Source organism: Genypterus blacodes, unplaced genomic scaffold (genome assembly GCF_046128005.1).
Source record: "Genypterus blacodes isolate CSIRO-AG114 ecotype Tasmania unplaced genomic scaffold, CSIRO-AGI_Gbla_v1 ptg000154l_1, whole genome shotgun sequence".
In the NCBI taxonomy this organism is placed as follows: Eukaryota; Metazoa; Chordata; class Actinopteri; order Ophidiiformes; family Ophidiidae; genus Genypterus; species Genypterus blacodes.
In genome coordinates, this window is record NW_027466956.1 from 1,978,901 (window position 1) to 2,004,734 (window position 25,834).

Below are 25,834 nucleotides of genomic sequence, written 5' to 3' on the forward strand. Positions count from 1 at the left end.
TTGCGTGGAGCATGTCTAGATTTCCCCATGAGCAAGCACTTGGAGACAGCTGCATGTTATCACAGTTTCTCTCGCTAACCCACTATGACCGGGCCAAATAAGTTAACATCCAAAATCATAACGCCATCAACCAAAAGAAAAAAACACTGTTTTGTTCCCCTCATTTCCACAAATGATTCAGATTTGTGTGAACGTTTTTGGGAAAGACTGCACACACAGATTCCATCAAACAGTATGTCACTGGCTGCATCATGTGCTCATTAAAAAAGCACTGGCATTCAATATCATCCAGTCAAGCCATCACTGTTCCAACCCAATTAGCACAGGTGGAAACACCGAGAGTCAAAATAGATCACACACCAATCAGAACCACAGGATAGATGGATGGTCGGTCGATTAGCCAGTTAGGCATTTGTCATCAGGAAGAGGAAGAGGAAGGGCACGAAAACAAATAGTAGTAGTTGTGCAACTCTCGCGTGGCTGGGCAAAGACTACCGCCAAATCTGAGCCATTTCACGGTAGCCTCTATAAACCACACCTTCATAGAGGAAAAGTAGGAATGAAACTTACATACTACACTCTACTACAACTTGGGAGTGCTGTACTCGGCGCTGTTAAAGCACTTGCATGTACTGAAATGATTAGCTCTATTGTATTGTATGCTGTCTGAAATGCATTGTATTACTGTACCATATCACATACGAGTACGGAAATTTGGGTTTACTGTATGATCCTTACTGAAATCCAATAGAAACTCCTACTTTTGCAGAAAAGAGAGAGGACCACCTAATGTCTGCATCATCATTATGGTCCTAGCCAACAATATATTTCACTTGCACAAGATAGAAAGGAAAGTTAATGAAGATCAGGGAATATTCAAAGGCATTGATGCTGTCAGCATCTCAACGATTCCACCACATTCTTCTACGGAACAGGTTTAGGATGAAACAGGCCCATCACGTTCCTTTGAAAAGAAACTCCTTATGTATGAATGGCTTTTCATGCTGAATCAAGTAGTCCAGTACAGTTCAGTATTATAGCAGAAGTGGAGGCTATATGGTGGCCAATGTTTGTGTAGTAGAGCAATTTGTTTCAAAGTAATCAATCATCAAGAGAATATTTGATGTTGAAGCCAGAGAGACTCCTCATCAGCTCATCTTTGTTTATGAAGCAGGATTTTACCAAAAGGAGGAAAGGAGGGAGAACATAACAGGTTTTTACAGTAGTGTTTGGGTTTATCTCACAAGTGTGTAATGGCTACTTTGTAGTATATACAGTATGTACATTTAATGCTTTTGTTTTATATCTGAAGGCAAAGTTTGGTTTAGGTGTAACATTACATGGTTTTGACTGGAGAGTTTGGTTTTGACATTGAAGTTTGTGAAGATAAGATATCCGTTTTGCATGTATGTTTATGAGATCTGGGAAATGGAGCATAATTTCAAGACATGTGTGTTGGAAATCTGTCCAAAATACTAGAGCGTGGAGTCTTTAATCAAGTCTAAAACTTCCTGTTGAGAACAACCTGCATGATCCCAACCAGTCTGGCTTTTTTGTGCGAGCTCAGTTCACTGAAACTGCACACTTGTCTGTAGTGGAAAGCTGGTGGCCAATCCTTAGTTCTCTTGCCACTTGACCTATTGGCACTTATCAAACCAGATCATTAAATCCTCCGCTCCACACTCTTGCTTGGCCTCTCAGGATCAGCTTCCAGCTGGTTTGACTCCTATCTCTCAGGGACATCATTTAGAGCAGTGTTTCCCAAAGTCCCTCTCTGCGGTTCATATCCCTCCACTTCACTACTAGTCACTGCCTGCATCAAGTAGAAGTAGTTGATGCTCGCCTACAAAGCAGAGTCCAATATTGCATCCACTTATCTGACATGACCCTACTCTGTCGTCAAATCTAGTGACACCCCCACAAACGCGCCCTAAATCTCTAGCTTGATACTCGTTTGTGGGTCCCGAGATGATGGAATGAGTCCATGTGATCCGTCTTTAAAAAATCTAATTAAAGGCTCGATTTTTTTGTGAGCACCTTCATACCTAATGTCCTATTGTTCCTATTAAAAAAGAAAAAGAAAAAAAATGTCCTGTTTGACTAGCACTTAGGTCCTTGTTCTTGTCAACTCTTCTCGTTAACTCCAGGTTACATCTCTGCTTATCATATTCAAACCGCATATGTGTTTGCATGTTTTGGATAAAAGCGTCCAAATAACTTGTAATGTAAATGTAAAAACGGTAAAAGTTACTTCTGTCATATGCAGCATACATTGTGAACTCTCTTGTTCTTGCTCGGTTGCTTCATATATTCCATTTCCCCTTAGAGAGGAAATACCATCAGTCTAACAAAAACACTTCCTCTTTAGGTTGAATTCATGTCTTACGAAACTGTTAACATTCAATAAGGGCATAAAGATAATATGTCAGGGATGTACAGGGCCATTTATCAAACTAATCCATCCTTTGTAATTGGAAAAAACTGCTGGAGCCTGAGGAGAGAAACTGAGGAGAGGAGGAAAGGAAAACTGCGAAAGGAGGAACACAGTGAAGGAAAAAAGAGGGGATGAAAAAAGAGGAAGAGGTGGAGGCACAGATCTCCTTGTGATGTCATGTTTAGTAGGCCAATGAGGTCACAGCTGAATGACAGATCTGGGCATTGAAACAGGATGAGATGGGACAGGGCAGCGCCCAGAGTGGGCAGGGTGAGTTTTTATAAATAAATGAAAAAGATTTTCAAAAAACCCGGCCAGGGAGGGGTTTGGGCCACGAGCCCAGCAAGAGGAGCTGGTAGATCAGAATTTAACCAGCGTTTCCATCCAGGAATTTACTGTTTAACTTCCACACAGAGAAGAGGATAAGGAAATTCCAACGGAACAAGAGAGAAGACAAAAAAAGGGTAGAGCAAAGAGGAGAAGGGGAAAATGAAAGGAGCAATGTTTTCTCAGACCTGTACAGATTTACACCATTTTCAGGCACATCAAACTTTTTCTCTCCGTTGATGAGCCACACCCACTGATGACGGTCTGAGAGCACGTCAGTGTGAGCATGACACGCAGCCACAAATCCACAAAACACAAAGATTCACACCCACTTATACATAGATATACACAGCATTTACAGATCAATACAACCAACACTAAAGTAACTCCACCGCCTGGTCAAGTCTAACCATAGAGCATTTTCATGTTATATCTAAAGTCAATTTGATGTACAGGCTCGGTTTTTGAGTTGACAGATGATGAATAATACTCAACTCAATACAAGAGTTATCAAACAATCAGAATAGTGCATTAAGACCTGCAGTGTGAATGTAGACCCTGATATAATCGGTGTGTAGTGCTAAATGATTGAGGAATATGACATGTTTGTTGTGGTAATGGATAAACTGTTGCTGCTGCTTCAGTGGTTCAGTAGCTGTGATATCACTGAAATCTTTCTGTATATTTGGACACGTTTAATTCGACAATGATGCTGCTGGCTGACAGTCCCGTGCTGACGTCAGTGACCTCTGTGTGTGTTGAGTTACACTTTGGCCTGGCGAACGTCTTCAGCAGGAATGCAGCCTCAGCTGAGAGACGCTAAGCACTTCCAGATGGGGGGGGGGAACGCCCAGCCGCCCCTTCCTGTGGCCCTCTATCCCTCCCTCTAATCCCAACTCCATCAATCAAACTCTTGTTTTAAAGTCTTCATCCTAGCTGACTCAATACACGTGTAAGAGACACAGAATACTGCATATGAGTGCTGCCATCAGTTTACCGTGTGTTTTTGGTTTCCTTCTGGTTTGCTTTACAAACCAATTAACACTCCAGTACAGGTTTTGATAAACTTATAGTATCTGATTTTAATGTACATCTGTCTTTGTAAACTACGTTATAAACTAAGGGAGGCTCACACCTTTGTGTGCATTCACCTTTTGCGGGCACTAATAATGCAGGCTTTTATCAAAATTGCAGGTCCTACAATTTGAAAACTGTAGTCTATCAATATAAACACTTTTTCCAATATAGAAGCATTCAATAGAACATTCTCACCTGGGTGACAACAGCTATGTTTACGTACACACATTGACAGAAGCCAGTTTAGGTGAGCTATCAACATGTAAACTACTACAACACTCAACTCCACTCATTAGCCACCGCACGCTAAAGCTAAAATAGACTATTCAGAAAGGTGAACTTGATGATTTAAAAAAAAAAAAGTCAGATAGTCTTGTGTCTTGCTCATGTAGCGTGTCAATGCATCCCAAATACACGGACACGTGTATGTATGCAAGATGTACATAGATATTTTAATTTTAATAACCTCCTCATATCCTCATCTTCAGGACCCTTTTTTTTCATTCTTAAGCATGTGCTCCGACAAACCCTTCAGATAGACCCATCAGGAAAATTAAGACCTGATTACGGTCTTAGTCAAATCATACGTTTACATACAGCATCAGTATCGGACCATTGCTGTGCATGTAAATGTAGCCAACATCATGTGACACTACTACCATGGCAGGCAGATACTCCAGGCTGTGATTATATAGGGTTTTTTTCCTTATTTCATTAATCTATTCATTCAGTTTGCATACAATCATGCTGACTACTTCTGTTGCTGTACAACCATAACAATTCTGATTATTGATTTCCTGTGTCAAGTTTTCCTAGAGGAATGCTTAGAGCAGGGGTCGCCAACACGTCACTTTTTTAACCTTTCGCGATCTACTCTGAACAGGGTTGCGAGCTCACGAAAGGTTAAAAAAAAATACGTACATTTGACAACAAAATGTCACTTGGTAAAGCTGTTTCTATCCAATCAAATCCACCATCATTCCACACCCTTTTGTCACAAAACGATTATAAACCAATCAGCTGTCAGTCCAACACATGACGCTGCTGTCCAGTTTGGTTACTGCACGCCGGATTTCACGATGACCGCCCCAAAAATAGCCCAAATAAAAGGCAACAAATAGAGGAATTCATTCAATTTACAAATGCGAATGTCAAGTGTGTGCGTGTCTCATTTGCAGTGCGAACGCGTCTGTGGAGCGCCACTTCACCAAAGTCCACAGCAACTTTTCACGGGACTTTCCGGCTGCTTGCATGGCGTGATGTGTGATTGAGCGGGCTCTTTTAGGTGAACGGTGGGAGACTTCTCTACGTGAAGGAGTTGCACATCTATATTCTTTATGGATTTTTGTGTGCCTGTCCACTACTATTGCCTTCATTTTGGCTTTTCAGGGTGTGCAAAATCCATGACACCATCTCAGTGGCCTCACTTCCTCTTGTGTTGACCACAAGGAAACCCTTTCAATGTTTCAGAAACTACAGCACAGAAACCGTAAAAAAAACCAAAACATATATTTTGAAAAGTAAAAGGACCTCTGAGTTCCTCAGACTGAGATCATATCAAGAACCTCAGAAGGTTCCCTGTTGGAGCTCATTTATGAAAGTTTCAACAGCCCTGACAGGCCGCTCTCCTATAGAACCACATAGGAGCATGTTAACAATAACACATCAGGGGGAACTCAGATCCAGTTGTGAGTCATCATAATGTAAGTGTTTTGCGCCACACCCAACACGTCACTGCTGTCACATTAAAGCAGCAGAAAGACTCTACAATACAAATCTTACCAAAAAACTGTGTGGATTCTAAAGTTACATGGTACAGTGTCTCCAGTTCTCTACAGCAGAGCAGATTTAATGATCTATCAATTCTTGGAGGATGGAATTGATCACATGTATTGAAACGGCCAGGAGTCATCACAGCTGAATGCTGAAACCAGTGAAATATGACCCAAGCTTCTTATTGTCACTAAAGGCAGTCTCTATTGAAGACATTTGTCTTAGTGGCGATTTTTCAATTAATGAAATCAATTTTTAAATTGTAAAGAGGTACATTTGAGCTGAGCTTTTCTTGATTGACAGGCATCTCAACCTATCAAATGAAGTATTATTTCCTTAATCTGACGATATGGTATAAGTTTAAATGTGCATGTAAATGTACTGAGAAGTGCTTTTAGTGAAAAGTGTGATTAATGTGTTTTTGCACATTAAACAAAACCCTCAAATTAAACCCCAAATCAAAACAACACAGAAATATATCTCCTTTCAGGTGTTCTTGGTAAAGCATTCTTGTTTTCCACTATATGCAAAAATCGACACTTCTGTCAGAGGCTTTTGAAAGACTACTGTAAGTTTACTGTAGTTATTGATTTTTGTCAGGCTCAGTCTACTGTATGTCACTCAAATATGATAAAATAGGAGCTGTTCCAGTCCTTTGAACACTCCAGCTTCTTATTTCAGTCAGCAAAACACGCGAAACAAAAACATTTAGAAAGATGTCTGAAATACATGTTTCTAACAGCTACTAAGCTCTGTTTGCACAACTTGTAAGATTCCTTTTACAATCTGTTATCCTTTATTCAATCAACTTCAGCTTTAACTTGCCTTCTCTTTTTTAAAATCACAGTACAGCATGCTATTACTGGTGCCTCTATTACCATGGACTACAGACAGGGAAAGTCAAAGGTGTAACCCTCGATGACCCACAACAATTTCCAAGACCAGTCACACTCTCTGGTTTCAGATCAGCATGTATGACCTTCATGGTTTGAAAGCATCAGCAGTAGTGGATGAAGCACAAAGTGAAGGCATACAGACAGACAGAAAGAGGATGTAAGACAGAAACTAAGGGGCATCCTTTCACACATTTTCTATCACTGGTATCCAGGTAACAAACACATGAGCAATTCAAGCACAGCTGATTCATGAACAACTTGAAAGGTACATTCACACTACAGTTCTTGATGCCCAATTCATTTTTGCCTATATAGATTTTTTGATTGCTTGGTTACATCTTTGTTTCAGAAGACCACATCTGGTACTTGTATTGAAACAGTAATGACCCAATGGAGCCTATAGAGGAAAGGTCAGGTGCAAAATCTCTATTCTCTTTTCATTTGAAGGACATTCTGGATCAGGATTAAAGTTTTAGCTAACATTCTGTCAGATTAAATGTGACATGTGGTTATCATTTTGGATCCAACTGAAACTGCTGGAATGTGAGTTCATACACACTGTGTTCATACCACGGCTGATTCTTTGTTTCTCTCCAGACAGGATACCAGGAGTGTCAATGACGCTGATACTCTGAAGAACTTGATTGGGCATCTGGGAGCAGATGAACCTTGACATGGACACACATGGGCAAAAACACACACACACACACAAAATGTCATTAATTTTGGTTTGAGGCAAAATTACAGCATTTGTTTTTGTTTTTGAAGGGCCAGTTTACCTAAGCAATTATTTGGGTTGTGTGACTGCGGGGTTGGGTTGGGTCTCTGGGTGGGATGTCCTCTCTTAGTTTTTGTTTTTTTTGTTTTCTTTTTTGTTTCTCTTTTCTCTCCTTCTCTTTACCACAGCCTATGATGCGATTAGATTTTCTACATTGCTGACATTGACATCATCCTGTAAAAAACTGTATTTACCCTATGAGATCATCGCATCAACATCACTGATGGCATCCTGGACCCTGCGCCCACACTACTGTGCCATGTTATCACAACCTCCAGAGGCTGTGGCTTCCGGCTGTTTCAATTTCAATCTACTTGTACCTCATATTGCCTATTTTACATCTGGGTCTACGTTTAAAGTTTAACAACAACAATAGTAATAATAATACAACCTTCCTTCTTTCTCTCTATCTCTCTCTCTCTCTCCTCCTCCCCCTCTTTCTGTATAAAAAATGATCTCCAAGTATCCTATAACTGTATGCACAAGGTCATGTACAATTTTTGCTTCAATAAAAACAAATAGACTACCTAAGCAATTAGTTGTCCAAGTTTAAGGAAGGCATTTGCGTCTAGAGGGCAATACTGTGAAAATGTGTAAAATAACCTTTAAATTGTAATCTGTACTCATTATTATCATACAAATGGTTAATGAATGTTATTATTATCCTGTATGGTTGGAGCCTTTAGGTGTAAAGTGTCACAGTAGTATTACATAATATTCAGTTTGTTTCTTTGTGTTGTGACAGATACGTCACAGATTATAACATGCTCAATGATTTAACATCCATATCTGTGTACTGAGGCAACGCCGCACCCCATTGTTTCAGTCAGGAAGGATCTAGGCTGTTAAAGTGCAGACAGCAGGACAAACCCATTCATCAGACAATTCAGTTAGGGAACAGAAAAGGCTTAAGTTTCTAAAAAAACTTAATGTGTTCATTTATATAATATTATATATATATATATATATATACATATATATATATATATATATATATAAATATATATTCAACCGTTATTTATCCTTTTCATAGATAAGCCTGGTTTACCTAAAGCCTTGCTTACCTAAAATTTTAGATATAATATATATATATACACACACACGCATACATATATACAGTGTATGAATATATATAAATAATTAATTTGTGTGTCCACAAATCTTCTTTTCATAGGTAAGCCTGGGCCAAGCTAAAAAAGAGGAGTAGCTCTAATTTTAGTGTGCGGTTTAAATAGACACTAAAGACTTAAGATAGCATATTTGCTGTGTGTAAGAGACCTCCAGCTGACTCTTCACATTGGATTGAAAAGCTAAATTTAGCTGAAGTCAGTCTTAGCTATAAATTCCAGATGGGGCATTAGCTGGCAGATGGAAAAAACAAAACGCGGCACACTGACAGTGGGTGACGCAGAAGCACTTCCTTCTGGAAACAATAAGATATTGTAGAAGATGCCTCTGTGCGCGCGCACACACACACACACACACACACACACACACACGAGAGCCAACTGCCCTTCCATTTCCTTTTGCCGCTCTGAAAAATATTTCTGGACAGAGGAAATACGCTTGAACTGAATGGTTTTAGCTAAATTTAAACCTCCGCCAATACCTCTCTGGAATCTGACAGCCAACAGTATGTGTGTTTATGTGTGTGTCTGTGTGTGTTTACATGTCAGTCAAGGTCAAGGGAGTCGCCTCCCAGAGTCTGTGTGTTTTGAAGAAGGTCATGACAGTGCCAAGAGCTGTCAGGTTGGAATTTCCTCTGTGTGTGAATGTGCACGCACGTTTGTATCGTAACTCTCCAAGAACTAAGAGTTTAATGGTCTAAATATCTCATTGACTAAGACATGAAGGTCTATGGATGTTATCTCAGGAATTCAAGGACTAATGGCTTGAAGAATTTCAAAGAATGTAGGGTTTACAATTACTAAGTACTCAGCCCATTGAGGAACTAAGGATGTAGAATACTAGAAACACAAACACAAACCAGCAACTGACGACAGCAAAGGTCTCAGCATCTTTGGTACTAAGGACTAAGGTCATTGTCATACAAGGATTAAAGAATTTGGGGTTTAAGGATTTACAGGACTAAGAGAGTTAAGGGGGCCAAGTGTTTCAAGGACAAGTACTTTCAGCTTTAAGTTTAAGTACGAATGCATTAAGGACAAGCAACTTGTTGGTCTAACACGGTGGTTCCCAAACTTTTTCTTTCGCGCCCCCCTTATATAGTTCAGAAGTCTTTTGCGCCCCCCCATCCCTTTGGGTACTACTGTCCTTACAATACCCTGTGTGTATTGTGATTTCCATAACATTCTCTTCCATACTTCACGTTAATATTACAGATGTTTCACAGTTAAATGTCATAGGAAAACTCTTTCTGAGGCAGGGAAGTAGGTGATGAAATTGGGCCCCTATGAGCTGGGTGGAGCTCTCAGGGCTTTCTAAAGAGCTAAAACCTCCCAAAAATGGTTTTAGGATCAGGTTCTGGTCCTTTGACCTCCTTTATTATTATGTCATGGATCATTCAGACAACAGACTGCTTCCTGACATAGGTTAATTACATTAATAAAGTTAATTCACCGATAATTTCAAGGTTTGCAAGAGTTGATGATCACTGAGTGAAAAGAGGCTTCGAGTCCTACGTTTTTCGTTCTGCTGACACAGATCAAATACAGGCGTGGCTTAAAGTCTTAAAATTAAAAAACACACAATTTTCTCTGAAATAAGTGAAAAAAAGTACTGGTTTTGGTTATCAATGTTATGTATTTAAAAAAATTAAACAAATGAAAATGGTCTGTACAAATGTATCGATACCCCTAAGAAATCATGATAAATAATTGGATTGAAGCGGTTCATCAAGCAGACGATTCATTAGTATCACAGGTGTCTGTCTTATATCAGTCATTCAGCCGATTGACTGTTTCGATTTGGTGTCATTATGTGTGGGGCCCTTAATCTAATATTTTGTAGCATTGTTGAGCAGTCTCTTGAATGAGACTCATGCACTTCTCAGCTGGTTGTGTCTGAAGAGCGTATGAGATCATCGCATCAACATCACTGATGCCATCCTGGACGCTGCATCTACACTACTGTGCCATGTTCTCACAACCTCCAACTGCAGTGGCTTCCTGCTGCTTCAAGTTCCATCTACTTGTACCTCATATTGGCTATTTTTACCCCTATTTTACCTCAGGGTAAAAAAGTTAAACAACAACAATAATAATAATAATAATAATAATACAACCTTCTTTCCTTCTCTCTATCTCTCCTTTCCCCACTCTTTCTGTATAAAAAACAATCTCCAAAATGTCCTATAACTGTATGCGCCACGTCAAATGTTTGCTTCAATATAAAGATATACCACAGGAAAGGAACTGATGCTGTAAGCTGATATTGTACCGTGATCTTGGGGATCAGCTTGAATCCATTTTCTATTCCATCTATTCCTTGGTTTCTTTTCTACCATTCAAACTATCCTTCTGTTCAATCTGGGGTTAACTTTCCTCTTGCCACGGATCAGGTTTCGCTACGGTCACATGGACCTGACTTCCTGGTCACAGGAACATCAAGCTGCTTGGAGACGATGTTAAATAGGCTGAATGGCTGATTGTAAGATTGATACCATCTGTAACACTAGAGGAAATAGGCCTGACATATTGAAATATGAAATATCACAGCAACCCAACTATTTATTATCACTTCTAATGGGTATTTGTCCAGGCCGTTTTCATTCGTTTTATTATTTACAATGTATTATTAGATAACTTTATTTCAAATATTAGTTTTATTGTCGACAATCAAAAGCAAAGTGTGAGTTCTAATAAATATGGAATAACCAATTTTGTCAGTTTCTATTTATTTTTCAGTTTATTTCAAGGGTACACTTGCAGCCCTCTGGTACTTGTATGGCGCAGTAATGGAATATGTGTTGTTACATTCATACAAGTAGGTAGGTCCGAATAGAAATGTCTGACAACTTCTTTGTATGTGTACCTGTTGAGGAAGGAGTTGCCAAAGGCATTGAGCTTCCTGAAGGGTTTCTTTGGGTCGACCACCAGTGCGTTTCCAGGGATAACGCCCTCGTTCTCACCGTACATTACTGCAATGAATCCATCAGTGGTTGGCTCTGGACCGATTCGCATCCCTGGAAAGTCCTGCTCCAACAGATACCTGGAGGGGGAGGGAGAGAGAGAGAACAGACAGATATATAAATGAAAATGCACTGTATGAAAATTAAGACAAAGAGGTACATTCACTCCCTGCATCGATAACAAAACCAGTACAGTGCATAATAAAGGAGGAGGGAATTATACTCCTTTGTTAACCATGTCAAACACTTTGAGACTTCAGATTCATTCATCACACAAAGGACACATTTGACTGTCGGAGTATCTTTCATTGGTTATTTCCAGATAAATCAGTGGCATAGACTTTACATTTTTTTCTGGACATGCCCACGCCACAAATTGTAGGATTGTGAAGTAATAATAGAACTATGGTGAAAACACAGGTTCTCCAAACAAAACGAAAAAAGAGTATGTATTGTGCTTTTTATTGAATGACAGCTTAGTATAATAACATTTCTGCAGGTTGAGTTCAAGCACCAGTGTCAATAGTCAGGCATACAGGGAGAGGCAGAGAGTGAAACCCTAACCGGACACAGGAGGAGAATGAATACACTCCTACTTAAATCAACATGACGTAATTATATTGCACACCAGAACAGAGCCCAAAGGAAAATTGATGACGGATCATTTCCGATGGAACACATGAGGACAAAATCTATATATAATATCTAGATTTATATATTAATGTAACATTTTTACTTCACAACACCTGCTTTTTTTGCTACAGTAAATCAATGAGCAGTGTTCACCAAGGATTACACAGATCAACTCTTGATAAACAACAGGGCTGTCATATGTACCCTTCCTCCATTGAAGCCCTGGTTGTGCACATCCTCAAGTGACATTCGCAAGATGCAGTGCTTACAAGACACATGGGGGGCAGTAGAGTCAACTTCCGTGCATTCGCAGCAGGGCCACAGTAAGATTGGATTACAATTTGATTATGCACGGCAGGATTTCATTAATGGTTTCACGTACCATCTCCATTGTATTTGATGCCACTTTTTTTTGTATAGACAAAATGAATAGACTTTAATTATCTGAATTGACATGAAGAATGCAAGCAAATATGTGAGCTAGGGGTCTTCACACAAGTCCAGTCCAATTAGGATGAAATAAGACTTACGTGTGGCTTTGATTCTTTAACCGGCAGATGTGCGAGTTCTTTTCTCTCACTTTATTTGTATAGAAACTGTCCTCCACACCTACTGTTACAGAGCCATTGGTGTCCGTTAGATCAATAGCATCTCGCCGACAGACACAGACTTTGTTTGGACAGAGTATATAAAACCTTTCCCCCACCTTTCATCTTTGCCCTCGCCACATCGCTCAAGAGTTTCCCCATTTAATGACAAATGAAAGAGGAAGGAAGACATGTAAGATGGCTGCAGGTTGGCTCAGAGTCCCGTCCTCTGACTTCCTGTTGTCCAGTCTGCCAGGATACCGTAAGATATCGAAGAGGATGGAATACCATGGCTAGAAAATGTGTGTTAAACCAAACTAACAATATCTAACTTACTAAATTAATAATGGTTTACTGCCCGCATGGCAAATATTTGAGTCACGATTAGTCCTCATCTTTTCCCCTGAGGACTTCCCTGCTATCCGTGTAATCTTGTCAGCTGCTGTTTGGGAAATGACCTGTCTCACTTTTGACTCATTTGCAGAGACATGTAGTTCCTGTGACTGACATGGATGCAAGTGCCTGAGATGCTCAAGACTACAAATTCACTTCCTGCACCCCATATGTCCCTGCTGCTGAGATAGTACTCTCTGAAGGACCACATTCTTTGGGGCAGAGTCAGTAGTGAACTTCAGAAAACCCTCAAGTCTACGGCAACTTGACCTCAGTATAAATTTGACCAGAGAAAAAAAGTTTTTTAAATTACAAGGCCTCACTGTCTGTGTAGGGGAGCTCATCAGAGGTCCACAGATGATTGATCCCCTCCATTCTCTATACCTAAATATTCTAAATCAGGGTTGCTGCAGCCTATCTCAGCAGTCTGACAGACTGACAACTGTCCAGCTGCCAGTCCACTTTCTTGGTCCATACGGGGGACTCGAGCCAGCGACCCTCTGGTTCCCAAGCTGAGTCCCCTGTGGACTGAGCTACTGCCGCCCCCTGTCAATGCACTAAAACCTTTTGCATTGCAGTCTTCTTTTTGTCTTACTTTGTTTGTGCTATTTTATCACTTCTGGCATTTATGCTTTCCTTTTAATTGTCTTAAATTCTTTCATCTGGGATTGTATGCCTTCATGCCTTTGTAAAGTACTTTAAATTGCCTGTGTGGTTGGTCTTGGTGGTGCTATATAGATGAAATGAAGCCAAAGCACTGGATACTTTGTTCTGTTTGTACGGCATACATATCCAGTGTTTTCTGCTCTTTGCAGGTACATTGGCGTCTTTGCGTCCATTTTTGGATAAAAAAAAATCTCCTCCTTCACCCTACATAACAGGCCCTTCCTGCTCCACTCTGCCTCCATCTGCTATTTCATCCTGTTCGGGAAGCAGATGAGGCCAAAGGTCAGCGAGCAGAGATCATAGCAGAGGCAGACAGGAACGACACTGTCCGCACACATGCAGTTCTGAGAAAACCTTAAACTACAAAATTAACCAAAACTGGTTCAACTTTGTTTATAACTGCAGTTAGTAGCAGCAGTAGTAGATTTGTTATAATATGTGTAACTGAAGACTTAGCGTCAGTTTGTGACTATGACCAATTTGACATAGGTATACAAGCATTACAATCACAAAATGTTTCTGTTCAGTAACTTTGTTGATGCTGCAGGTTTCACATCCGTCATGAAAGGGGAAGAACTAAATGTGTCGATTCTGCAATTTATTGGCACATATTCCCATGATTCATAGCATTCTTCCCAGTTCCCATGATTCAGAGCATTCCTCGGGTTAGGGTGGGGCCTTTCAACAGCACATGCAGACGCCGAATGTGTGTAAACCATATACACAGATTGCAGGTCAGTTCTCTCCTGGGTCTGCAGCCAAAACATTAACAGAGACTCACACACACACACACACACACACACACACACACACACACACACACACACACACACACACACACACACACACACACACACACACACACACACACACACACACACACACACACACACACAGGGAGAGAGTGAGACTGGGGGTTGGCATGTTGTCACGAGTTAAAGAGCTGATTATTGTGTACATAACCAACCCCACACACCCCCCACATACACACTGCAGTGGTGAGATAAGCCCAGTGAACTGCAACAGAAAGACATTCACCATAAATAAATTCTACCTGCATAGTGCATGGGGGAGAAGGAGGGCAGACTTGTATGACCAACAAACCATTAAGAAACATGTCATTATTGTTTCAAAATGTATAATAATATCCCCAGTGAAGGCTGTGTATAGTTTCTCTCAATAAAGCAAATGGCTTTTGATGGCTTGATTCTGAAATTAGTGGAATTGCTCCTCACTTTTTTTTTTTCATTTTCATTGAGAGATGAGATGAGATATTATTCATAACTTTGCAGGATTAAAGCCAGAAACTAAATCGGGTTCTACAAGTTCCTTCGGTACATTTTTGTAAACTACAAAACTAAACGTTTGTATTTCCATTGCAAATGAAGACACATGATGACAACCAAATAGCTAAAAGCATGCATGTCTCCTCTGTTTCACTGATTTTTAAACAAACAAAAAAAAATGGCAAACAAACAGATCTTGTATGCATTTTTCCCCTTCAGCTGCTTCCTTGGTGCTGGACCAGCAGATACTTGGTGCAGACGCTGCACCTGGTCTTGCAACGAATCAGGCTCCATGCTACAAGGCACAGATGTGTTGCCAAGGACATTTTCCACCTGCATTCAACTTTAATTGTACTTCTTCATCGGTTTTGTATGAATATGGCCAGTTGTGAATTCAGGCTACAAAACCCTTTCCCATTACCATCACTATTACACATCAACTGAATAGAAATGCAGATCAGAAATGTTTCTTACTACCATTCACCAGAATTGTAAAACAAATTTCCCACTAACCTGTTTTTGCAGGTCCCAGCATGCATCATTGAACACCCCCCCCCCCCCAACCTCTACACACACACACACAGTGGGTGTGTGTGTGTAGGGGTTGTATGTGTGTGTGTACTTTATGTTCATATAAAAATAGAATGAGCGTACACAACTTGCAACCTGCATCGCTAATTTTAATTGTGTACACGCTTTGAGAAAAGGAGGACTAAATGCTCAGCTGACGGTTTCAGCACTTAAGCCAGTCATTCAATTGTTGGTGTTTCTGTGGTGTAATCACTAAAGCAACCTTTAACTACACTTGTACAGCAATTGTAAGTTGGCAACCAATTCATTTGTTATGTTGCCTGGACGCTTGCAGTGAGGTTAGTATAAACTAGCTGTAGGTGAGGGGGAAATATACAGTTAGCTTATTCCCCATTTAGTCCAAGTCCCTGTATTTTGAGAGAGTCTGAACTATCTGCGCCATTCTCAGGCCTTTACAACACCTAGCCTGGCCCTGACGGCTGTTCCTGCTTTTTCCCGGTGGTCCGTGTCATGGCTGTCAGGCGTGTGTTCTGTGGTGAAGCGTACCTGATGAAGGTGGTCTTCCCGGTGGAGTACTGGCCCACGAGCAGCACCATGGGCTTGCTCTGGAAGTCTGCCGGCTCCAGGGCCGGGGAGTGGAAGTCATGGAAGAGGTACGTCTCCTCCAGCGGCAACAGTTTCTTGGTGTAAAGGCTTTGTAGTCCGTCTGTCACCGTCTGATACATCTCGCCTTCCTTGTTCCGTCCACCTTGCTCCTGTTTCACCCAGCTGAACATGATGCCGATGATGATGGTAGTGACCGACACACCGTCACGCGCTGTCCAACTTCCTTGTTTCGATTCTGTAAACGTTTCAACCGTCCTCGGCTGCTTTAGCGCAATACCTCCTCCCCTGCCCTCCTCGGTCAAAAACCAGGAGAGTGTATGAGTGTGTGGGTTTGTTTTGGCACTGGGGCAGTCTCCTCCGCTATTTAAACACACTGCCTCCTCTGTGACTGTGTGTGTGTGTGTGTGTAGCCTTTAGTGTTTGTAGTGTATTGCGTGTGAATGCGCTCGCGCCTCACGCCACTGGTGGCCTACCTGAGGGCACCGCCCTTCCCCCCGTGACGCAACGTGGAGCGGCGAGACAGGCGCACCGTCAGAGACACACAGACAAGTAGACAGATGGTCAACCAGGCAGAGAGAGAGAGACATCGACCGCTGGACAAAAACAAACAAGACAAGAGTAAGACAGGCTGACAGAGAGACGGGCAGAAAGACATGCGGAGAAAAAGACGGACAAATACTTTTATTTGGATTTTAATAAATGTATAATGAATCACCCGTGACCGCATTTATTTCCATTCCACTTATTTTTGTCAGCTCACAGCCAAATACACTGCAATCAATTGAACGTTTTACTGGATAAAAATATGTAAAGCTTACGAAATACAAAACTATGCTAATTCATTTTTGACACTATACTAACACTCTCCAACATGATAAAGGGTTAGATAGATAGATAGATAGATAGATAGATAGATAGATAGATAGATAGATAGATAGAAAGAAAGAAAATCTGGGTTCTCATTAAAGCAATGTGCTTGCTTAAATAAATAAACTTGTACAGCTGCAGGTCATCCTGCAAACACTCCTGCATCCCTGTCTCATAAGGCCCCCTGGTGGACAAAGCTTCGCAGTACAGGCGCTCTGTACAATCACTAAATATGGTGCACCTGGTGTGCTTGTGCATAACTGTGTGATGCCATCCCAATCCAATTGCAATGTCTAGATACAATGTCAACTTCCAAACCCATGCATCAAGCGGTCTTAAGACATATTATTATCTATGTATAGTTATAAAGGTATTTACTAGCCTGATTTCCTGGTGTGAATATTTTACATTCAGTACATAGTGTCCTAACATTGCCAATTGGCATTTCTCTTTTCTCTCTTTCTCAGGTAAACATTGGTGGATTATGAGCACATAGCTTCTGTAGAATTTCCCCTTAATTTGGATTTCAAACAGAAGGCTTCTGGACTTCTATTTTAAATTCTAGTGTCAGTTTTACTTTTAATTGCACATTTTTACTTCATTGCAAACATGGACTTTGGCTTGTGAGCAAAATAATGAGCTGGGAGATGTCATAAAGAGGCCTGTAGGTCAGGTGGGTGCTACTTCACACCTAAGGGAGTAGCTGAGTTGGTTGGGGCATCTCATCAGAATGCCTGTTGATGGCTGAAGGGGAATATGTGTGGGAGACCACTGCACACACCCAGAATACACTGGAGGGATTCTACTGTAAACCCCATCTGAGTGGAACATCTGGGATGCATTGCTTTGCCTGCTCTGTCTGCCACCCATACTGTAAAATAAGTGGATGGAAGTCTTCAGATTGATTACTCAGCACCCATTAGAAAGCTTCAGCCAGACAATTTTTGTAAATTCTGGAAGTTGACAGCTGAGAGAAATTATACAAACTTCCTTAACTTTGTGAAATATCCCTTTAATGATTTGCTTGCATAATCAAACAGTAATTTGTTGGAGTAGCTTGGTCACAAAATCCACAAATATATTGTATCCTATAAGCCAACATATCAGACTATAAAACTTTACAAATATGTATACAAGATTATATACATAAAATTGCGAAAAATACACAATTTGCAACATAAATGATCACAATTTCAGAGGGATATCAGTAGCAGACTATATGTCAAAAACATTGATTACATAAAAATGTAACTTGCTTAACATTTAGAGGAGAGAAAGATATTAACTTTGTCCACAATGGGAATAAAATAAAAAACATAACTGCCATTTATCATATTCCATCACACAGATTCACTCCTGTCCTGAATGAAGCTCTACACGTCTGTGGTGACACACATAGTTCATTTTTGGTTTATTCACAAGCTGTCAATTATCATTTTAGCACTTTCTTTATAACCCAACAATGCATGTAGAAAAGTGGTAGAAAACACTTTTTAGGAACCCACCAAAGTACCAGGAATCATTTTGGTCATATCATCGATCTCTTCCTGTGCTTTCCAAGCAGAATGAGTATTGGTCCACTCCTTCAATTACTGCAGTGAAGTCTGTTTTACATTAGATGTTCATCATATATTTGCTAGTGAAAATCATGAATGTGTTAGATGTGCAAATAATTGCTTATACCGTGTCAGCAGAGATAAGATGACACTTCTACACGCTACTACGTTTAAACAGAGATCACATTTATACATTTGCCATTTTCAAGAGTATTTATCACATTTAAATGATTCATATCTGAAGAGTATCTAACATAAAACAAACTTTAATTCACTCTTCCAATTAACATTGGCAAGATAAATATCAGTAGTGACTTCAGTTCTGTCTCCTTCTTCCTCATTGGACATGTTAGAGACAGTTGTGAACTGTCTGTGATTAAGACAACATGAGCCTCCCACATGCGACACTCGCTGGGGAAGCAGGCGATGGCATCATGTGTGCAACAGAGAAAAACGAAATCTGAAATCTCATAAACAGTGATGTGACATGACAACAAGGAACTTCCAGGTAAAGACATTCCTCATTTAGGTGCAGAAGTGTGCATAACTGCATCACAAAGAATTTGATTTGAGGCTTGACGCATACTGAATCGTGACACAGAGGTCAGGCCAAAATGAAAGTAACATTTTCTTTCAACATTTTTGAGAAGTACATAACCTTTTCCTGATATGTTTTTTGTTTGGATGTGTTTTTTTCTCCAGATTTTTCAACATTTCAGAAGAATTTTTCAGAACGTATTGGAGCTTGATGTGAAACCAATTCTGATGCAGTAAACTTGCTACAGCCTGTTATCACTTCCACGTCACATACTCCATCTAACTGTTCCATTTGGAATGTAAGGATTTCATTTTAGGGTTGTTTTGCACTGATTTTGTTCCCAAAATGGTGAAAAATTATGGAAACTCAAAAATGCATATTTGGCTCTCAAACACAAAGGTGTGCTCCAGTGGTAGACTCACCAAAGGGACAGGAGATAAAAACAAAAACGGCACATGTGAAACCTTCTGGTTGTCAATGACCTGAGGATCGTTTACCAAAGCGTCACCTCCAGGCCTGTTATTCCACACCAAAGTTCCCATTCCCAATCAATTCAGATGTGTAAAAGAGTTAAGTCACAGGAAATGACATCATCCAACATGGCATCCAGCTCATTAAATGGGAATTGCTTTCGCAACTCCACAGCAGCTGAGACCCTGTGTGGAGCTCTGATGTTGAACTAGGTAAGGAAAAGGGAGCAAACGATGAGAGAGAGTCTCCAACAGTGGTTGGAAAATACAGACAGAAGGCCGGATGATGGGACAGGATGCGAGAGACGTACAGGACGGGTGGGACGGTGAGTGGGGGCGGAGCCAGCACGTTATTGGACAACCTCGAAGTAGTGAAGGATAGCCATGATGTGCTGCGGCATGAAAACGTAGCCTGTGTAGATGGCCATGCCTGCCACGGAAATCAGCAGGGAGTCTGAGAGGAGGAGTTAGGGAGGAACTGAAGGTAGTGCAGATTCAGGAGACCAAAACATAAAACAACACTGCGCAAAACATTCAGTACAGGCTGGGTTCTACACGTGGCTTACATTTTCAAACTCCCACCTTTATTACCAACAAGGAAGAAAACCCATGGGATGTTATGGAGGTCAGATTCACTACCCCCGTCTTCTACAGCTGGTACCTGGTGGTGGTTCACAGTCCTCTGAGCATCAGGTGAGACACCAGCTCTACAGTATATAATCTTACAGTGTCATATTTGGTCACTCACTGAACTTTTAGTGATGGCTTTGTATAACGATGTGGATATGCCACTCAGATCCTGATTACCTCTGGACCATGTCTGTTAGAATAACTGAGCCCAAATGAAACATACTCAAGCCTTTCCATAGCTTCCCTATTATACCAACTACACTGGCACTGTCAGCTGAACTTGTAAAATCAACATATGTCAATCATGTCCTGTGTCATCAACTTTAGAATTCTTTTTTACCAGCTCATATAACCAAGTTAAATAATTCCATTACTGTGGAAACTTCAGGAGATATATTACTTAACTAAAACATTACTTATTACCTTTCTCACTTCTAATGATTTTAAAAAAAGAGTTATCCTTAACCCATCCATGTTCTATACCTTAACCATATGGAAAGTGTTAATTGCTCCAGCCTATAATTGGCCTCTACACCAAGTCTGGAATCACACATCTCGTATTCTGCATCCATAAACATTCAATCAGTCATCCCAAACTGGATATGAGACAGTGTATACTTAAGGTATTACAACTTGTTTATGGAAACACAGTGGCAGGTAAACGTGTGGCCCTCGTGTGTGTATTTGATATATTTCAGTCAGCTGATCACAAAGCGGATTCTTGTATCTGAATGACTAATTTCGAAACCTTCTCCTTTACTACGACAGTCCGGGTAAATGGCACCGCAGATTAAACTAATGAACAAAAGTCTACAGCTGGCTCAAGAACTTGTGAGACCTCCAATGAATCACTAAGTGGCTCAACAACCGAAAATGAAAATAACCTCTCCATTTCCTGTTAAGTAACGAACTAAACGCCTTAAAAGACTGATGAATAAACCAACACGTATTTATTAAATGATATTGCGTACAATTACATATGATAGTTAAAGAATGTATCTAAACAGACGTTACACTCCTCGCTCTACAGAAGTTACCGCTAGAGTTAGCATGCTAGCTCAATTATTCAGCCCAGTTTGAAGTTCTTTTTCGGGGTGAAAGGATACTGAACACCGTCCGCTCCCAGGGCTCCAGCATATACAGCGCCGTCACCAGCAGATACTGGTAATAAAACCAGGATAATTGCTTCCAACAGTCACCGAAAGCCATGACCGAAACTCGACAACGCTAACTTGTATCTCTTTACTTCTTATTTGTCGATCCCTCGTCTTCAGCTTCCTGGTATCGTATGACGTTGAATCTGAAGGTGCTTCTTCCACCAGTCACATCCAGCAGGGGGCGGGCTCAAAGCCAGGGAGCTCCAACTTCCTGCTTTCGAAATAAAGGTCTTTAGAAAGAATATTCTACTCATAGTTCAGTTTTACCCCGTCACATTAAAGGTATTCATGTATCTTTTGTATTTTTATAAGCGTGAGAATAATTGTTTTCATTGTTGTAAATAATGCTCCACTTGGAAATTGCTATTAACAGTCAAAGAAGTAGTATATCCTAAATTCTGGATTATGAAATCTCGAGTGGGGGAAATGGCATCCAAGCCAAAAGTTTTACTGTAGATGTGTATTTTTTAGATTCAATTTATTTCTTCACATAAAAGTCTTATGACCTGCATGTTTAAGCCTATACTGTCTCCAGTCGAGCACGCTGAAGTGTACATGGACTGGACCTTCCAATTAGCACCTGAACTCATTTGTCAGCAGCCCACCCTAAGTTGATGTATGCTGTATTTGGATTTGTTTTTGAAATTAATTCTGTATTTTAAGATTTATCTTCCAATATTTGGTTTGGCTGTCAACTCAATTGTGTACCTGATTTTGTTTTTGTGTTCTCATTTCATTAAGCGTTTTACAAATATGCAAAACTAAACTTTTGCTTATTTACAATGTCCTTTCTAATGTCCATTCTATCTGACAGACACAAAGAACAATTTGTTTTAGGATTATTCTTTTTAGGACAGGATATTTAGGAAGATAAACAGAAATTCACAGCAGGTCACCATGCAAAAACAGTTCTCAAGAGAGCTTGAGTAAATAAAATAAATTCTACTTCCTCCTTCTCCCAAAATTGCAGGTTAGTACATAATAAACAACTGCATGCAACTCTGGCAGATAAAGGGCTTTATTACCTCAGATAGATCCTTATAAAAAATCAGTTTCAAAAATAGCTTGCTGTTCTATTCTTTTCATTTTCGATGCCCGCAGCTCTCAGTGAGTTGCTCTCACCACTAGATGTCCTTATTTATGGAACACTATTGGGAAATGAGCAAGAAATACAATTCATTTGGGATGTGGGGGGAAATAAATAAATTGAAAATTGCCCCAAACCACTGTCAAAATGCCTGTGTGTCTTGAGTCAATAAAAATGGAACCCAAGAGCCTTTGCCGTACAGCATTAGCACAGTAGAAAACCTGTTATTTTCCTCTGTATCAGATGAAAAACTGACAAAAGCTTCCCTGATCCAGCAAGTGAAACTCAGAGACTGAAGTGTATCATTAGTAGCAGACTGAATGGTGCCTTCAAGGACCATGGCGGCATTGTTCCCTCTCTGACAGAAAGCTGAGGCAGCAATCTCTTCTCAACAAAATCTGTAGCAGCTTCTTTCCCACCATCCGACATGTAGTAGTAAGTGTAAAACAACAGTTGGGAGGAAGATGAAACTGTCCAATTGAATCAATCTCAGCAATGGCTGGACAGGATGTTGAAGAAATGGTAGACCTCCTCTTTGTCTAACACAGCGACCTCTGTAGAGCACTCGGTGCACTGCACTGGGTGGTAAACCTCATCCGAATCCATCCCCGCTGGTGCCTGGTCAGGAACCTTGTCCTCTGTGGTCTCCTTCTGTCCCCGTCTCCTCTTCCTACTCCTCTGTTTCCTCTCCTTGTCAGGCTTGTAGCGCAGAACCTCATCCCTCTTCACTGTACAGTTCATAACAAACATGGCTCTGTACTGTGTCCGGTACTTGTCATGCCTGGACAGACACAAGAGCATCCTGTGAGTAACACTTGTTATTGGTAGTATATCCTATCTCTTATTTCTGGGTCCTAATGCTCACTCTCACCTCTGGCAGTCCAGGCACAGCGTGGTCATGCAGGCAGGACAGTTGAGGATGGCGTCGCTCCTTGGTAAAGCCGGAGGCTGACCAGGTCGGGACTGAAATGCTGCTGGTCGCCTTCTGCTAACTCTATACCTATGCAAGGAAAAACACGACAGTTGTTAACATCAACATAGACATTATAATGTCAATACATTTCTGTGATATACTCGCTTCGTATGGTGTGTACATATGTTAGTATTCAGTCTTTTGTGGTTATTTTGTGCCCAGTTTCCCGCTTTTTGGCTGATGTGATTTCTGATGATCAAATGCTCAATTAGGACACCCAAAGTACCATGGATTAGTGTGTTTGTTCCTTGACTTAGGCCCTGGTGTTACTGGAAATATTCTCTGCCCAGTGGCGCAATGTGCAGATTGTTCCCTTGACAAATACCTAAAAAGATTATCAGCTCCTGCATTCCTCCACATTTTAGCCCTACAAATAACTGGATCGTCATATAATTTGAAGTCAAAGATCTTCTAATGGCGAGTACAGCAGATGAAGACAAGGAAATGTCAGCTGGCTAAGGCGCATCTTACTCTCTCCTCTTGGCATCCACCCAGGCCTGGTCCCTGTCATCCTCGTCAGGGTCATACAGCAATTCATCATTGGTGGGTATGACTCGCTGTTTCCGCCTCCGGCCTGTGGAGCTGCCTGAGGAGGGGACAAAACATTTTCTGAATACATCGAATTTGTTGTCTTACAAAGAGACTTTGTCTTCGACGATGAAAGATTTTTCAGGCACAGACAGATTTCTTATTCGACATTTCTAGAATTGTAGCGAATGGCCCAAACAGGCACTTACTTGGTGTGTCCTCTTCCTCTGAATCAGAGTCAAAGTAAATTTTATCATACATCTGAGGGGCAGGGAGACCAGGAGCAGCTCCTTCTCCTGACGTTTCTGCGGGACAACCCACACACACACAACATTACACAGTCATAGGAATCGACAGTTCAGTTTGTAATTCATTTAAAAAAGTTAAAAAGGAAATTCAACACCACAATAAAGACAACTTCAGCTAACATTAATGTAACATCAGTCAGTATTTAGGGTGCAACTCATTTCCATCAACGCTAAGTCTTATTTCAACATAAAAATGCAAACATTGCCAAGAAAACGCAAAAATTCTGTTTTGTAATAAATTGCTTAACTGATAAATCAATTAGGTTTCTTTTGACCAAATAACTGCTGTGATGACGCAGACATGGCTATGCCCTAATGGGACGTGCTGGAGATGTGTTCGGTCTGACCTGCAGGCAGTGGCCCCCAGGTTCCCTCCATGGTCTTAATGGTGGAGCTAAGTTCAGCTTCCATCTCCTTCTCAAACTCATCACAGCTGGACGACTCGCTCTCCCCCGTGAGATATTCTCTGATCAGCTTCTTTTTCTGCTCTGGAGTCCCGTTCAGCAGCACATCCAGCTCGTCCTCGGAACTGAAATGCACACATCACATGGACATATTTCTTTTTTGGGATCTCCATTATTAAATTCTTATATTATTAAGTTTGAAGAACGTGGTTATGACATCATTTTGTTTGCAAAAGTCAGCCCATTGCTATTCTTGACATGTCTTTGTTTTATTGCATGCTAATGTTTTCGAAGATGGTAGTAGAGTAGTGTACAAGGTAGTTTGTATTTTTAGTGTATTTTGTTAGACTAGGTGCTAACTTATCAACCAAGCATCGTAGCTGATTTTCTATCACAACAAGTAGTAAAAGGAAACCAACACTCAAACACATTTAACGCCAGGGAGTTACCACCACGCGGTAACGAAAAGGAATAAAACCCGTTCAGGTTTAAAGTCTACGGATCATGTCCCGTTTGTTTACAAGTTAGCATGCTATAGGCTAACCTAGCTACTACAGTATATTAGCCACGAGCAGCTAAAGCTAGCCTGTATTTAGAATGAACCCAAACCACGGATTACTTTCTTACCTGTCTTCAGCTCTTTCTTCGTCACTAGGTTCTTCTAACTCATACGAATCGAACTGCTCGGATTTAGTAATACCGTTCATTTTCACTCTTTACACCTGAATAAGTTACGCAAACAGGCTGGATGATAAAGTCACTAGCAGCAACGTTTCTCCACCGCTTTCCTGTCCTCTTCTTCAGTTTCGATTGACAGTAGTTGTGAAACAAACCAACGTCTTACCGCCATCTGCTGACCGGGATAAAGTATTACATCAAATTAACTAATGGACAGATACACCTTTTAATTTGCCTCTCTTTCTCTTGAAAATGGATATCATTTTCGGGAAAAATGTAAAATACAAAAAAGTATAAACCACAAAAAAGTGGCCAAACGGGAGGTGCTCAGAAAATCCATACTGCCAGTCGGTCTGTACCAGACTCTGATCCAGTCAACCACAGTCTGAGGAGATGTTCACATTAACATGGCGAGGCTCTGTGTACTCATCCTCCATTATTGCGTTCTTGCGTACATTATTGCATAATTTTCATATGACAAATGACCACGAAATGATCTTTGAAGGATTTTGCTCAAACTTCAGTTAGACATACAAACATTAATCTGAATGTACATTGTTT

The 25,834-nt window shown here is 40.7% G+C and overlaps 3 protein-coding genes across 3 annotated transcripts in view; all 3 read right to left on the bottom strand.

The window, feature by feature from the left end:
• ehd4 (EH-domain containing 4) overlaps positions 1-16,523 on the bottom strand; it is a 28,596-nt gene extending 12,073 nt beyond the window's left edge. The window contains exons 1-3 of the mRNA XM_076166013.1: positions 16,018-16,523; positions 11,279-11,455; positions 7,078-7,175 (exon numbers count right to left, since the gene is read on the bottom strand). Of these exons, the coding sequence (XP_076022128.1) occupies positions 7,078-7,175; positions 11,279-11,455; positions 16,018-16,247 (505 nt within the window). The 5' untranslated portion in view covers positions 16,248-16,523. The remainder of the gene's footprint in view (positions 1-7,077; positions 7,176-11,278; positions 11,456-16,017) is intronic.
• A 1,412-nt stretch (positions 16,524-17,935) lies between these two features.
• sptssa (serine palmitoyltransferase, small subunit A) lies at positions 17,936-21,445 on the bottom strand. Its single transcript, XM_076166057.1, has 2 exons — positions 21,245-21,445; positions 17,936-19,962 (listed from the first exon to the last, which is right to left on the bottom strand). The coding sequence occupies exons 1-2, from the start codon at positions 21,345-21,347 to the stop codon at positions 19,859-19,861; spliced, it is 207 nt and encodes a 68-aa protein (XP_076022172.1). The 5' UTR covers positions 21,348-21,445; the 3' UTR covers positions 17,936-19,858.
• An 858-nt stretch (positions 21,446-22,303) lies between these two features.
• On the bottom strand, positions 22,304-25,393 carry eapp (e2f-associated phosphoprotein). The gene is made up of 6 exons (XM_076166068.1): positions 25,223-25,393; positions 24,539-24,720; positions 24,093-24,188; positions 23,827-23,941; positions 23,254-23,382; positions 22,304-23,163 (listed from the first exon to the last, which is right to left on the bottom strand). The coding sequence occupies exons 1-6, from the start codon at positions 25,300-25,302 to the stop codon at positions 22,872-22,874; spliced, it is 894 nt and encodes a 297-aa protein (XP_076022183.1). The 5' UTR covers positions 25,303-25,393; the 3' UTR covers positions 22,304-22,871.
• Positions 25,394-25,834: the final 441 nt, after the last annotated feature.

Coding starts and splice junctions, on each gene's coding strand:
- sptssa (XM_076166057.1), bottom strand. CDS start 21,347: ATGGCTTTCGGTGACTGTTGGAAGCAATTATCCTGGTTTTATTACCAG. Junction 19,963..21,244: donor CTGGGAGCGGACGGTGTTCA/GTATCCTTTCAC, acceptor TCCTCCTCTCAG/ACTCCCTGCTGATTTCCGTG.
- eapp (XM_076166068.1), bottom strand. CDS start 25,302: ATGAACGGTATTACTAAATCCGAGCAGTTCGATTCGTATGAGTTAGAA. Junction 24,189..24,538: donor CTGGGGGCCACTGCCTGCAG/GTCAGACCGAAC, acceptor GTTGTCCCGCAG/AAACGTCAGGAGAAGGAGCT. Junction 23,164..23,253: donor CTGTGCCTGGACTGCCAGAG/GTGAGAGTGAGC, acceptor GTGTCTGTCCAG/GCATGACAAGTACCGGACAC.